We start from the raw sequence: 16,169 nt of genomic DNA, 5'->3' as shown, positions 1-16,169 counted from the left end.
TCGCCAAGACTACACTATAAAAATATTAACAAAGGCAAACAAATTTATTCTATTCTCAATTTGACAACAGACGCCAAGAACAAAAGTTTGACAATAAATAGTATGCATGCGTGTGTGCGTCAAATACATGGTATGTAGTGTGTGTAATGTTTTCTTTATTGATTTAATGTATCTTTTATGCATTATTTAAAAAAAATATTAGCATTGTGCACTTCTTCTCTATATTCTCTATAAGTGTGCAAAATTTCATACTGCTCCGTCCGTGCAATTTTCGTAAAAAGGGATACAAAGTTTTTGCTTCGTGTATTAATATATAGATTACGTTTCATCCGTAAAAAATTTACCCTCAGGCGCGCAACGAAGTCTAATTAAAAAACTCATATTTGCACTAAACATTCGATTAAAACATCTTCGTTTTCTTATTGATTTATTAATGCAATATAATTTCTAAGCTATACAATTACAATTGGTAGTTCAGCACAAATAAGAGGTTTGTTGTCCTGGTCTTCTATGATGAACTCGACTGTCAATTGTTGATTCTGAAAAGATGAACATGGAATTTACGATTTCAGTGTAAAATTATTGACTTTTTTTTTCAATATGATTACATTTGTCTCTTATTCTCTTGTCAATAAAAAATGTTTGTCAATCGTTCGTGTTACACAATTTCCTGGTACTTAATGTAAATTGATGTTTTTGAAACCGCTTTTTACTGGTGGTAGGACCTCTTGTGAGTCCGCGCGGGTAGGTACCACCGCCCTGCTTATTTCTGCCGTGAAGCAGGTTTGAAGGGTGGGGCAGCCGTTGTAGCTATAGGTACTTGAGACCTTAGAACCTATATCTCAAGGTGGGTGGCGCATTTACGTTGTAGATGTCTATGGGCTCCAGTAACCACTTAACACCAGGTGGGCTGTGAGCACGTCCACCCATTTAAGCAATAAAAAAAAACATTTACATTTACGAAGGCATTTACACCATAGAATAAATACTATGGCCACCTAATTACATGAGGTCGGAGATCGTCCGTGGCCTAATGGGTTAGACGGTCATTGTATTCACCCAATGATGAGATTAAGACTATCAAGGTCTCCGCGGGGAGGCATGTGTTTCATAAATTATGACCTACTAGCTGACCCGGCAGACTTCGTAGTGCCTCAATCGATAAATAAAAGACCTAAAATAAATTTAAAACAAACAAAAGGAATCCGTCTTTTTTCTTCCTACCTATGCTGTTAGCTTTGAGAGGCTATTTCAGTTTCGCCCTAACGTTTGTAGGTGGGCTCACGGGGCTCAAACTGGAGAGGTGCTAACACTGACCCTAGCAAGAGCAGTGCTTCGCAGAATCTACCACCGGATCGGAAAGGGAACCCACTGAGAAGATCCGGTGAGAAACTCAGTGGGCTGTGTCTATTGCCGACCGAGAGGACTGGTGGTCGTGGCACCGACGACCGCCAGTCCGGCGTCCCGAGGGGGAGGGTGATGGGAGAGATGTGCTCCGCACTAAACGCTTCACTTTTCCCCCTTTGCCTTTTCATGAGTTCTGTCTCATGCGAGGTTTGGATGCTGGTTGTTGAGCGACAGGAGGTTTTAGTCGGTTCAACTCCGACATGCCCCGCCCTCCATCCCCAGTGGAGGGCGGAAGACCGGTGATTTCCTCCTGACAAAAAAAAAAAAGGGCTGTGTCTATGGGTTAATTCGCTCGTCGAGCCCTTCGGCGCAAGCGACGGGTTCGACGAGGACGGTGACCGGGGAATCCGTCCGACGGGAGACACATCAAAGGAAAAACAAAATTGTGATTTTTATTTAATTCCGAGCATTTTCATATTTATTTACCTTTTAAACCTTCTCTGGACTTCCACAAATAATTCAAGACCAAAATTAGCCAAATCGGTCCAGCCGTTCTCGATTTTTAGCGAGACTAATGAACAGCAATTCATTTTTATATATATAGATAGATAGATTATGAAATTTCGAGCGCTGACCTTAGGAAAGTCATCTTCTATTAGGATCTCGAGTGAAAAGTGCACTTCTTGACCGGACGGTATAGGACATTTTGTGTTAGTGAGGAATTGGCAAGTCTTCTCCATGTCCCCGAGTTCTAGTTTGTAAGTCACTGGAAAGAACAGGGCCAAGTACGCTTTGGCTGAGGCCTTCGTGTGCATGTGTCGGATGGCGTGAGCTGGAAAAGAGAATCTTTTTATTTTTTTGGCGAAAATTAAATAATTGTGCTTGGTGTGAGATTTTTTAACTTTCTCGATAGCGTAAAAGTTAATTTACATTTGTATGGAGTCAGAATGGATCGCGTGAGCTGGAAAAGACAATATTTTTATTTTTTAGTGAAAATTAAATAACTGTGCTTAGTGTGAGATTTTTTAACGTTCTCGATAGCGTAAAAGTTAATTTACATTTGTATGGAGTTTGAACGTTTGCCTACGTTTGCCGCTAGGGGCGCTGTTCCGACTCCATACAAATTTGAGTTAAGTTTTACGCTATCGATAACGTTAAAAAGCTCGCACTAAGCGCACTGGTATAGTTGTTCCAAAGTACGAGCGTGCGTGGCCTTTGTTTGTAGTTGTAATCGTAAATACATATTTTCGTTAGTGTGTGCATCCGAAGGAGAGGTCAGTAGCATAGATTAGCACCTAATATGTCAGTAACAGGTCCCTGAAACTGCGATACTTTAAGACAAATACTTTTTTGTATGGAAACTAGCGACATCTTGTAACGGATGCTCTTAAACTTATACGTTGTTAAAGTTAAGACATTTAATTATTGTGTAACTAAACGCAGAATATTAAAAAATAATAAATCATAAAAGTCTTTATTCGATAAAGACAAATTGAGTAAATTTTATCAGTTAGTGGTTTCTGAAAGTTTACAAAATCCTTCATTAAAAATAAAATATAGGACAGGTAATATGTTACTGCCATCTACAGGAGCCATGAGAAACTAATCGAAGCGAAGCCATCTAGTGGCCGACGCCCGTAAAGATTTTTGTTGATTGTTTGATTTGCTTATCTATAATTAGTTTATGTGTTATATATGATTAGTAGCGAATGAGCCATCAGTCGACTTGTACTTATTGTTTCCACGTTGCTCAAGTTCCACATATTGTTCACGAAGTACGGTCATCATGTCAAATCTTAAAAGTTTTTTTTTTCTTAAGTTTTTTGTTTGCTAACCTTACGTGCTCTCACGCCTACATTGACAGCACGCAGTCGTACTTTGCTACAGCTATAACAATATTCTTAATTAGTCAGTATGTGCCTAAGTTACTTACTGTCTAATCATTGTATACAAAACGTGATAATTAAGATTAAACATATCGACGCTTGAAAGGCAAACGTGACTAAGCGACAATGCGTGAACTTTACAGTAGACTAATTTAAAGTTGAAATACCTGAAAAAAGTTATATTTTAACGAATCTAGCTGTAGGATTGAAATTATTTTAATAGACCTAGAAATATATTTTTTTATGTGCATCGAATGTGGTTAATGCCTATCATTTATGTACAAAGCAGTTATTGTCGCTTAGTCACGTTTGCCTTTCAAGCGTCGATATACTAAGATCTACGTGACAATAATACGTAAGTCAGTGGCTCTGACTCCCCAGCCCCGCCCGCTGCCTCCGGTCCCGAACAACATGGACGAGGCCTGGACCGTGGTAGTGCGGCGCGGGCCTGAAGGTGGCGACGTCTGCTGCGCCGCGTCCCAAGCCCAACTTTGCGGCCGCCGCTTCACGTCAAGAGCCGAGCCGGAGCCGAGGGGCAAAACTGCTATGAGAAAACCGCGCGCCCCGCGGTCGGCTGCAGTGGTAGTAGAGCTGCTGCCGGCCGCCAAAGAGAAGGGCATCACCTACTACGAGGTGATGACACGGGCGCGCGGTGGCGTGAATACAGCGCGAGACCCACTACAACGCGCGACCCACTACAACGCGAGACCTACTACAACGCGAGACCCACTACAACGCGAGACCTACTACAACGCGAGACCTATTACAACGTGAGACCTACTACAACGCGCGATCTACTGTAACAACGCGGGACCCACTACAACGCGCGACCTACTACAACGCGCGACTTACTACAACGCAAGGCCTACTACAACGCGAGACCTATTTATTACAAGCCAAAACTTGTGAATACCTTTTGAACTTCAATAAAAATATCCTCTCCTGTAGTGATTACATTTAGCGGCTGTAAAGCAAGCAATTCCTCAGTAACAGTGAACTCGTTATCAACAACAACAGTTTGAACAACAACAGTTCGTCTTGACAAAATCATTTTTTCAAATTCATTTTTCTTTTCAGGACACAAAATACTACACTCCTTGATAAATTCTCCTACGGCAAATGGTTTTAATGTCTTTGCCAATTTTGAGCTAACTAGCTTTCAAAACATTATCAAGTTTATGAAACATTTCTTCCTGGTTTTCCATATTTGCTGGTGGTAGGACCTCTTGTGAGTCCGCGCGGGTAGGTACCACCGCCCTGCTCATTTCTGCCGTGAAGCAGTAATGCGTTTCGGTCTGAAGGTTAGAGCAGCCGTTGTAACTATACTGAGATCTTTAGAACTTATATCTCAAGGCGGGTGGCGTATTTATGTTGTAGATGTCTATGGGCTCCAGTAACCACTTAACACCAGGTGGGCTATGAGCTCGTCCATCCATCTAAGCAATAAAAAAATAATGCGGTAAGCTTCTAGATTTTGTCTGCTCTTAATTGTCCTGTCAGGGAGTGCAGCGTAGCATTATTAGTTGAGTACTAATGTCGTTTTATATTGAACTAGCGGTCCCGCAGTAGTCGAAATTCGACTATAATTAATTGGAATTGTAAGTTTGTACACTATTATGATTGTATTTTATACTTCTATAATCACAAATTTCGCCAAGGCTACACTATAAAAATATATTAACAAAGACAAACATTAATTAATCTATTCTCAATTTGACAACAGATGTCAAGAACAAAAGTTTGACAATAAGTAGTATGCATGCGTGTGTGCGTCAAATACATGGTATGTAGTGTGTGTAATGTTTTCTTTATTGATTTAATGTATCTTTTATGCATTATTTTAAAAAAATATTAGCATTGTGCACTTCTTCTCTATATTCTCTATAAGTGTGGAAAATTTCATACTCCTCCGTCCGCGCAATTTTCGTAAAAAGGGATACAAAGTTTTTGCTTCACGTATTAATATATAGATTCTTTCCTCACTGAAATAGGTTTATTACACAGCAAACAAATAGGCCTACCATTATGCAACATCGCGGTCAGGGTCATCCGTGGTTATCGCACCATCTCCTTTGAGGCGGCGTGTGTACTGGCTGGGACGCCGCCTTGGGTTCTGGAAGCGGAGGCGCTCGCCGCTGACTATAGGTGGCGGGCTGAACTTCGTGCCCGGGGCGTGGCGCGTCCCAGCCCCAGTGTGGTCAGAGCACGGAGGGCCCAATCTCGGCGGTCCGTGCTGGAGTCATGGTCCAGACGGCTGGCTGATCCTTCGGCTGGTCGTAGGACCGTCGAGGCGATTCGCCCGGTCCTTGTGGATTGGGTGAATCGTGACAGAGGACGCCTCACTTTCCGGCTTACGCAGGTGCTCACTGGGCATGGTTGTTTCGGTGAGTTCCTGCACCGGATCACAGCCGAGCCGACGGCAGAGTGCCACCATTGTGGTTGCGACTTGGACACGGCAGAGCATACGCTCGTCGCCTGCCCCGCATGGGAGGGGTGGCGCCGTGTCCTCGTCGCAAAAATAGGAACCGACTTGTCGTTGCCGAGTGTTGTGGCATCGATGCTCGGCGACGACGAGTCGTGGAAGGCGATGCTCGACTTCTGCGAGTGCACCATCTCGCAGAAGGAGGCGGCGGGGCGCGTGAGAGACGCACAATCCCGCCGCCGTCGAGCGGGGGCCAGGGAGGCGGATCTCGCCCAAGCCCTGGCCCTCTAAGTGTTTCGGGTCCCCTCACATGTCGGTCTGGGGACCGGCGAGGGGGGCCTAAGAAGACGACGTGCAAGCTGCTCTGCACGCGTTTTACGCAAGAGCATCCGGGTGATGGAAGGCCGGCTATCCTCGACCCACGCTGGTTCTGGCCCAGCGGGGTATTCCGTAGGGTAACCCACTCTAACCGGCGCCATCTAGGCGGGCTTCGGACAGTCTGCCGACCGAGAGGGCTGGTGGTCGTGGCGCCGACGACCGCCAGTCCGGCGTCCCGAGGGGGAGGGTGATGGGAGAGATGTGCTCCGCACTAAACGCTTCACTTTCCCCCCTTTGCCTTGTCATGAGTTCTGTCTCATGCGAGGTTTGGACGTTGGTTGTTGAGCGACAGGAGGTTTTAGTCAGTTCGACTCTGACATACCCCGCCCAGTATCCCCAGAAAAGGGCGGAAGTCCGGCGATTTCCTCCTGACCAAAAAAAAAAAAAAAAAAAACCATTATGCAAGATAAAAAAGAATTCTTCAGTCCATTTTTCATGAAACTGGGGACCCTCTGTATCTACTTTTCGTTTCTTTAAGCAAGACATCATTTTTATTTACTTTTCGTTCAATGAACTTAATAACAAATTATAGTTAGTAACCACCAGCAATTAGTAGTTTATAGTGACATCGATCCTTGATGCGTGTACAAATTTTCAGGTCAATCTGGCGTCTCGAAGTTGATCAAAATAACTTAAAGATTAGATGGATGATACAGGTGAATTTTTTTTTTTTATTACTTAGATTGGTGGACGAGCTCACAGCCCACCTGGTTTTAAGTGGTTACTGGAGCCCATAGACATCTACATCGTAAATGCGTTATTCAACTTGAGATCAGTTCTAAGGTCTCAGTACAGTTACAACGGCTGCCCTACCCTTCAAACCGAAACGCATTACTGCTTCACGGTAGAAATAGGCAGGGTGGTGGTACCTACCCGTGCGGACTCACAACAGGTCCTACCAGCAGTGAATAAAAACGTATTCAAAAAAATTAATTATTTTTGTTTTACGGATGAAAATGAAAGACGTGGAAGAAATGGGCAGCTGCTACTTGACAATGAGGTCATAATTAAGCTGATTTAACACCAACGGGCGTTGAACTTTAGGTTCAAAGTAGCGATTTGACCCCGACGGAGCTTGCATCTTGGTTTCTCGCACCCAACTAATTCCACTGATGCGGGCAGTGGTCCTTTTCCCTTCGAGCCTGCGAACAAAAATGATAGCATAAACACGCCTTAATAGTTTCTTGTTTAGAATAATACAAATTTGAAATCGTCGTGGCCTAAATGATAAGACGCTTCGTGTGCTCGTATCGAGCGATGCGACATTGCCTGTGTTGAAGTCCCGTTTGAATTAGCTTCGTATGATATATTAAAAAAAAGGATGCGTGTACTTATGTACGCGCGTAAGAAGTTATACTTTATTTTTATTAATTTTTTATTTCTTTTTTATTTGAAATATTAAATAATTAATAATAAATATTTAACGTTAATAATTTAATAATATTTATTATGAATTATATTAAATAATAATTTTGTCATTTATATTACTAAAAAATGAATGTTAATAACACTTTTTTTTACGAGTGTACATGCGCGAAAGTTCTCCTGCGACTATATTCAGACTCGCCAAGTTACGTCGGTCGTATTGTAATGAGCGATTTAGTGGGCAACTTCATTCTGTTAATTTTGTGTCACGGTGCGCGCGCATCGTAAAATTTCACTCTCATCAATTTTTCATAACGCGCTTAAAGAAGTATAACTTCAAAAACAAAAATTAATAATGATTTTGTTTGAAAAGTTTGAAAGATCATTATAAAAACACGCTTTTGTAGTTAGCTGAACTAAAAAGTAGATTATAATTTTCTATTAAATCAAAAAAAAATATTGATAAAGAAATAAAAAGATGGTGGCACGTTTTGAGGTCTATGAGCTTCGCCATCCACTTAACGCCAGGTGGTTTAGGGAGCTGGCACACCATCAAGACTTCTTCTGCCACGAAGCGTTTGCCTTCAAAAGTGGCAGCCATCATGGAATGCAAATGAAACTTCTATCTCGTGAGATATTGTGTAGGTACATTGCGGCGTTTATAAACTCCGATAACTCGTCTGTTGGAATGCCATAAAAATTATACAAAAACATTATAAGACTAGCTGTACCTGTCCGCTTCGCTGGGCATTTAAAATTAATACTATTATTTCTCACCTCCCCAAAGATTCTCATCATTAACGCCCCCCCAACTCGTGTAGGGAGTCCAACACTCATATAAATATTAGCCTATCCATTAAGTACATGTATTTTCTACACGGATACCAAGTTTCAAGTCAATCTGATGCAGGGTTCAGTAGTTATAACGGAACATCCGTAAAAAATACTGTAGATTTATATATTAGTATAGATATCGTAAAATTGCGGATGAAAGAAAAAAAAATACTATTATTATTATTATTATTTTTTATTGCCTTTGTAGGCAGACGAGCGTACGGCCCACCTGATGGTAAGTGGTTACCGTCGCCCATGGAGTTCAGCAATGCCAGGAGCAGAGCCAAGCCGCTGCCTACCGCTTAATACTCTTATAGCTAATAATAATAATACTCTTAATGAATAATCTCAATACTATTATAGCTTATGCTAGTTTAGTTTGCCCTATACCTTGTCACCCATTCTAAGTAAATACTACACTGAAAATCTCCTTTGAAGTACTAACGTCAAACGAAATACAATCACGAAAAAACCCCACCAATTCGTTTTGTCTTTATTTAATAATTTTATATTCAATATTTTTATTAAAATAACTATATTAATTTCTTTTCGTTTTTGATAATTAGTAAACGAAATAATCAGTGTGTTTGTATCGTGCAGGCGTTTAGTACAGCGCCATTAAAAAAATGACGATTAAAAGACGAGAAATTTATGAAAAAAAACTTACATTTATCAACATCAGTCCCTTGGATTACGACAATTGTCCACAAACACAAAAACGTCACTGAATATAAACGAACCAGTACTGTCATCGTTATATTAATTTTAACACGCGACTAATCCTTCGCGTCGTCTCTTTAAGAGCTCATCGCTGTCACAGATTGCAATGCGTTTTGCATACCTCCCGCATGCGGTCTAACCTTGACTGCAGATAGTTATTTTTTTGTTCTATTTTATGCGTAACATCTATGTCGTAAAGGGTGAGACGCTGCGTGTTTTCATATCGAATTACACAACTTAATATTTTTTTAAATACCAATGCTGATAGTCTCGAGTGGCTATATCAGCGTTACCCTAGGGTGTAGCTTTCGGGGCTCAAACCGGTGGTGTTGCTAGCACTGGCCATAACAAGAGCAGTGCTTTGCAGAATCTACCACCGGATCGGAAACGCGACCCACTGAGAAGATCCGGCGAGAAACTTAGTGGGCTGTGTTTGTGGGTTAATTTACTCACCGAGCCCTTCGTCGCAAGCGACGGACTTGGCTACCGGTGACCGGACAAACTGACCTAAAGCTAACCGACTGACGACCTCGATAAAGGAATAAAATAGTACAACCAAATCTAACGTGTAGTGTCTCTAAGCTTACTGGCGGTTGGGCTTTATTTTGAGGCTACTACGGTTGGTTTTACAGTATTTTGACGTTGATTACATGCGTCATTCACGTAGTGATATTTATAAGGAGCGTAATAGCCATCAGACAACAGAAGAGGCGATATATTAGATTATAATCAATGGTTAATTAAGTACAATAAGAGATATGATTTCCTTCAGAACCTAAGAATTGCGCATGAGTAGGTTTTGAGCGCAATGAACTCTCTTCTCCACTTTTTAATTGATGACATCTCAACATTTAATAGTTAATTGATGCCCATGTCAGAAATCAGTTATCTGTTCGTCAGTTCGTCATGACTAGAACTATATTATTAAGTACCTATCTCATAGAGTATAATTCAAAATGTCATTATAACTTTTAATAAAGTCGGTTAAGTCAGTGCGATATACTCTCACACAATTTTTAATGTGTGAGAGCTACAATATTTAATGACTGTATTGATGGTGGTGTGTTTCCTGATCTAATGAAATATAGTAAAATAATACCTTTATTTAAATCTGGTAGTACTTTTGACCCCTCTAACTTTAGGCCCATTTCAGTACTACCTACATTGAGTAAAATTTTTGAAAAAATTATTCTGGAACAACTTTTGAACCACTTCAATTCCAATAACCTGCTTCATAACAAACAATATGGATTCACTAGAGGTCGGTCAACTATTGATGCAGGTGTAGATCTCATTAAAAATATTTTTCAGGCTTGGGAAGAGTCGCATAATGCCCTTGGGGTTTTCTGCGACTTATCTAAAGCTTTTGATTGTGTTGAGCATAATACATTGTTGAGGAAATTACACCATTATGGTATTAGGGGCGTTTCATTAGAACTTATTAAATCTTATTTATCCGGAAAAATCCAAAAAGTAGACGTTAAAGGAACCAGATCTTCCGGTGTCTTACTTAATATGGGTGTTCCTCAGGGTTCCATATTGGGTCCCTTCCTATTTCTTGTATATATCAATGATTTACCTAAGTTTATTGAAACCCGTCACGAGGTCGTATTATTCGCTGATGATACATCATTATTGTTTAAAATTAAACGACATTTGGAAGATTATGACGATGTGAATGATGCTATCTCGCGCGTGGTACATTGGTTTAGTGTTAATAATCTGTTATTAAATAACAAAAAAACAAAATGTATAAAATTTATCACACCTAATGTTAGACAAGTTGACACTAATATTACTGTAAGTGGAGAGACACTGGAGCTTGTGGATTCGACAGTTTTTCTTGGTATAACAGTTGATTCCAAGCTGCAGTGGGGTCCTCACATATGCAAGTTAGCTAGTAGGCTTAGTTCTGCAGCGTTTGCGGTAAAAAAAATACGAATGTATATTAATGAAGATACGGCACGCCTGGTTTATTTTAGTTATTTTCATAGTGTTATGTCCTATGGCATTTTGCTATGGGGCAATGCTGCCGATGTCGAAACGATTTTCATCCTGCAGAAGAGGGCTATTCGTGCTATTTATAATATGCACCCGAGGGAATCCTTGAGGGACAAGTTTAAGGAAATCAAAATTCTAATTTTAGCGTCCCAAAACATTTTTGAAAATTTATTGTACGTGCGTAAAAACATTGAAGAATTCCCCAGAGTCTGCGATTTGCACAATGTGAACACTAGGAACAAACATAGGCTTGCGTTGCCGGCGGCTCGAATTAAGAAAATAAGCAACTCTTTTAGGGGGCTGGGTGTACAGCTTTTCAACAAGATCCCACTAAACGTTCAACTACTACCTGTTCATAGATTTAAGAAAACTGTCAAGGAACGTTTGTGCAACAAGGCATATTATAAAGTTAAGGATTATTTACTAGATGGCACTACGTGGGAATGAGGCGCTCGCTCCTGGCCTTTTCATTTTTCATTATTATTATTATTATTTTTAATTGTATTTTTTTGACTTGTTTTTTCTTTTATTGTGAATATTTCTATTTATTTAAAAAAAAGAAAATATTTGAGAAAAAACAAAAAAAAAAAGCCCGCTGAGTTTGTTTCGCCGGTTCTTCTCAGGACTGTGGCTTTTTTTGGAACCGGTGGTAGAGTTAACATTGTTATTTGTATTTTGACATTCAACAAGTGTGTCATACTGACATCTAAGTTGAAATAAATGATTTTGAATTTGAATTTGAATTTGACAGGTCGTCGTAATCGACAAAGTGATCGAGGAGGTTGACGTGAATGGCTGCCCCAACCTTTAAGCCGAAACGCATTACTGCTTTACGGCAGAAATAGGCAGGGCAGTGGTACCAAATATAAATTTTATGCAGCTATTTTTAGACTAGATTAGATTAATTCAGAATTGTAACTATGACAATATAATTAGAAACTTTCATGTTTGCGAGTTAAAGTAACTTGTGATTGCAAATGCGATAGATATTACTCAAATATCGCTGCACTTGGACTTAAATTCTTAACTAATTATCAGAACTATGTCAGCCGTGGTGCTCAAACAAAGAGATATGTAAATAACATAACAAATCAGTCATAGAATTATTTCCGCGTTTATACAATGTTTATGACTGAGAAATACGCAAAACACTACGAAACAAAGGGGAATATGTGTTAACGGGTTTTTAATGTTCACGAACTGCCGTGCGCTAGTTTGTTTTAAATTTATCGGCGACTAGGAAAAATGCGAATAATGTTGCTGTACAATTATAAATTGGACGAAAAAGGAAGGTGTTAACCTCCAAACCTTTGGATTACGATTAGCAAAATATGAGGAGATTTTTATTCTTAGTTTTTAACATCTTTTTTTTTTTTTTTTTATTGCTTAGATGGGTGGACGAGCTCACAGCCCACCTGTTGTTAAGTGGTTACTGGAGCCCATAGACATCTACAACGTAAATGCGCCACCCACCTTGAGATATAAGTTGTAAGGTCTCAGTATAGTTACAACGGCTGCCTCACCCTTCAAACCGAAACGCATTACTGCTTCACGGCAGAAATAGGCAGGGCGGTGGTACCTACCCGTGCGGACTCACAAGAGGTCCTATCACCAGTAACAAATTCACCTTAATTTTGTGTTTCTTATATGATTCTTTAAAGCAAATTTAAAGTGAACCATTAATACAATACTGTACATCTAGAGCAGGGGTTCCCAAACTTATTTTGTCTATTGCCCATTTTGAGAACAAATTATTTTTTAGCGCCCCCATTTTATCATCCACTTAAAGACCACTATAGCGAGAGCTCAGTCGGTATCTAAGAGTCCTCCTAAATAAAATTACAAATCACCTCCCAAGCTTCTACGTTGTACGTTTATTCTATAGGTGAGAAGAAAATCAAAGGACACATGAGTCGTCTATTATCAAAGGTGGCAATCTGTGCATTTGGACAAAAAAAAATTATTGATATGTCAATACAGATTGATTTTAATATAATCGTCTCCTTCAAAGAATACGGTTCAAAACCTGCATTAAATAAAGGTTAATAGTTAACCTGTTATTTATCTAAGATGTCGTTCCGAAGAGTTTTGTGACTGCCAATGGAATACAAAGTCAATAATTCGTTTTTCTGATTTACCAATCATTGTTCAAAAGTCAGATTGCCGGCTTTTATAATAGTCGACTCACATGTACTTTAAGGCGTTAACCTCCAAGCCTTTGGACTTCGATTAACAAAATTTAAGGAGATTTATATTCTTAGTTGTTAGCATCTAGGCACCACTTGCTATTTCTCCTCAAGATGAGAAAGCACTCATCAATAGTCCAAGATAGGTCGGGATGACGTCTAAGATCCAAAGGGGAATGCCCACTCTCCATAGTGTGCTAGGCCCAAGATGGACATCAAATATTACTATAAAAATGTACTGATTCAAATTCTTAAATGTATTGGATATCTAAAAAATATATTGAAATTGACGCCACTATTATAAAAAATATAATAAAAATAAAAACTCGTTTTGAGGTTAATTTTCTATATAAATAAGTGTCGGATTGTGAGATACTTCAAGAACTTTTCTTTTCTTAATGTTTAAGATGTTCCTAATGTATTTTTATCCAATAGGGTATAAAAACACACTTAATTCTTTAAATATCTATATTTTCTTCATCTTCATACACAATTAGTATCATCTAAAAATAGCAAAGGAGAGCATATACACGGTTTTAAATCTCGGTCAGGGTAAAACCACAATTCACACAATGTTTTTTAGTCGTAGTATGAAACGTTATTGATAAAAGTAAAATAAATCGACGAAAAATCAAAACACATCCATTTTGTACGCAAGCACAACATCACAAGCAGCAAGCGAAGTGTCAGTCATTCAGATTAAATTCAGTGTTGTCAGTATAAAGAAAAATAATTACATGAAATTCATAAATCGATTTTTTTTTTAATAACCGATAGTTGATTTATATCTTAATCTTTTTTTTACGAGTACACATTATTTTTTATGTTTTTGTTTTAGTTGTACATATTTAAATAACAATACTAGTAAAGTTTTTTTTATTGCTTAGATGGGTGGGCGAGCTCACAGCCACCCTGGTGTTGCTAAGTGGTTACTCGAGCCCACATACATCTACAACGTAAATGCGCCACCCACCTTGAGATATAAGTTCTAAGGTCTCAAGTATAGTTACAAGTTAAAGTCCAATGGGTATGTCTTCGATGTTATTTTATGTGCATAAAATCCATTAAAATCGTTTGATTAATGATAATACTTAAAATGATTTATTTATATATTTTATTTATATACTCAAAATGTTTACTTAATACGTAAAAGGATTTGAAGCTGGCAATATTTTTCCCGCAAAAATAAAAATCCTTGTTTTTTCAATAGAGTTACTTTTTTTAAACTACTTATTGTAAACTATAGTGGCGTTTATTTGCAAGAAAGTAAATGCATATTTATTTATGACAAAATTAATGCACTAAGTATTTTTTCTATAATCTATTGTCCGCTTTGGGCCGAAAATGGGCCATCCCCTTTACGTTACTGTTTGCATACTGTTTGCATTTTCACTGATGGTAGGACCTCTTGTGAGTCCGCACGGGTAGGTACCACCACCCCGCCTATTTCCGCCGTGAAGCAGTAATGCGTTTCGGTTCGAAGGGTGGGGTTGCCGTTGTAACTATACTGAGACCTTAGAACTTATATCTCGAGGTGGGTGGCGCATTTACGTTGTAAATGTCTATGGGCTCCAGTAACCACTTAACACCAGGTGGGCTGTGAGCTCGTCCATCAATCTTAGCAATAAAAAAAAAAACCTTTTCGCGAATATCGACCTTAATTTTGTGTTTCGTGGTGGTGTTAAATGAAGGCTTAATCTTAAATGATTCCTTAAAGAAAATTAAAAGTGATCCATACAGCACAATACCGTAGATCTAGAGGATCCAATGGATTCAGTCTTTCAATTAAGAAGAGAAGAATATACCTATACACAGCATTGGGTGAGCACGGGTTGAAGAAGAGAGAGAAATCCAAACAAATAAACAATAAGACGAAATAAATTTGAATATCTACGATTTGTAGTCAGGATCACTTCTTCATAAGTGTCATGCTAGTAACTGTAGTATTTATTAAATGAGGGGTGGGGTGGGGTATCTTTAGCTATTTATTCCACGAAATTTTATAAAATGGCTTTTATGTGAAAATTGAACAGTTATGGGATCAAGGTTGTCATAATTCATGGGTGTGATTAAGAAAGTTAAACCATAAAAAAATAAACAGATTATTTTTAATGAGTTATTAATAATTTAACAATTGCTCGAATTTTATTTTAGTAGCAAAATGTAATGTGATGTTCCTATCAATTTAATTTTTAATATAAACATTTTTTTAAAAGTACTTTTAATCATAATTCTGGCACGGTGCGTACCGGTTTCAAAAAGATTTATAAAAAAATTATTAAATCCGTCAATTTAAAACCGGTACATTGCCTGTTGACATTTGGGCTTACATTTTAATCCGGAGCAATCACACGGCGGTCATACGATCGCCGTACGCCCCATCATCGTCAAACAATGTTTTAATTAAAACTTTGGAATCGAATTATAATCAGTCCTCAGTGACCTACAGATGAAGTGAGAGCTTCGGGCCCGGTCTAAATTGTTTTGTGTGTTTATTTAATTGGATTCACGTTATGGACGTTGCCTTTGTGACGAATAAAGGATTTACAGTGATTTGTATATGGTTGAAGTGAATGGTTATGCAAACTCTTGCGTGCTATTGATTTCTGGAATAGCTCCTCTTTTTGTTTTGCCTACCTGAGCTGGTAAGCTTGGGGTCTATGTCCGCGTAACGAGGCGAGTAGGTGAGCTCACGGGGCTCTAACCTGATGACGTTGCAAAAACTAATCCTAGCAAGAGCAGTGCTCCGCAGAATCTACCACCGTATCGGAAACGCGACCCACTGAGAAGATCCGGAGAGAGAACGATGACTGATGCTTGAGATACCTAAAAGCACCAACAGTGCAGCAGCAGCTGCACTGTTGCTGCTGCACTGTTGGTGCAAACCAAGCAGAATTGAACTTGGTTCAATTCAATCCGTTAAAGACACAAGTTTGCGCGTTCACTGCGAAGAAGGACCCCTTTGTCATGGCGCCGGAATTCCAAGGAGTATCCCTGCAACCTTCCGAGAGTATTGGGACCCTTGGGGTC

The 16,169-nt window shown here is 39.3% G+C and overlaps 1 protein-coding gene across 1 annotated transcript; it reads right to left on the bottom strand.

The window, feature by feature from the left end:
• Positions 1-414: 414 nt before the first annotated feature.
• Positions 415-9,099, bottom strand: LOC101736896 (uncharacterized). Its single transcript, XM_004929594.5, has 4 exons — positions 8,900-9,099; positions 7,062-7,175; positions 1,983-2,179; positions 415-539 (listed from the first exon to the last, which is right to left on the bottom strand). Exons 1-4 carry the CDS (start codon positions 8,982-8,984, stop codon positions 453-455), a joined length of 483 nt encoding a protein of 160 aa, XP_004929651.1. The 5' UTR covers positions 8,985-9,099; the 3' UTR covers positions 415-452.
• Between the last annotated feature and the right edge of the window lie 7,070 nt (positions 9,100-16,169).

This window comes from Bombyx mori, chromosome 16 (genome assembly GCF_030269925.1).
Source record: "Bombyx mori chromosome 16, ASM3026992v2".
NCBI lineage: Eukaryota > Metazoa > Arthropoda > Insecta > Lepidoptera > Bombycidae > Bombyx > Bombyx mori.
Note: the sequence above shows the minus strand (reverse complement) of the source record. Positions and strands in the feature narration are given on the sequence as shown.

What these genes read in the sequence shown, in the direction of transcription:
- LOC101736896 (XM_004929594.5), bottom strand. Translation starts at nt 8,984, where the DNA reads ATGACAGTACTGGTTCGTTTATATTCAGTGACGTTTTTGTGTTTGTGG. An exon ending in AGGGACTGATGTTGATAAAT is followed by an intron (nt 7,176 to 8,899) that starts GTAAGTTTTTTT and finishes TTTTGTTCGCAG; the next exon opens with GCTCGAAGGGAAAAGGACCA. An exon ending in TAGAAGATGACTTTCCTAAG is followed by an intron (nt 540 to 1,982) that starts GTCAGCGCTCGA and finishes TCATCTTTTCAG; the next exon opens with AATCAACAATTGACAGTCGA.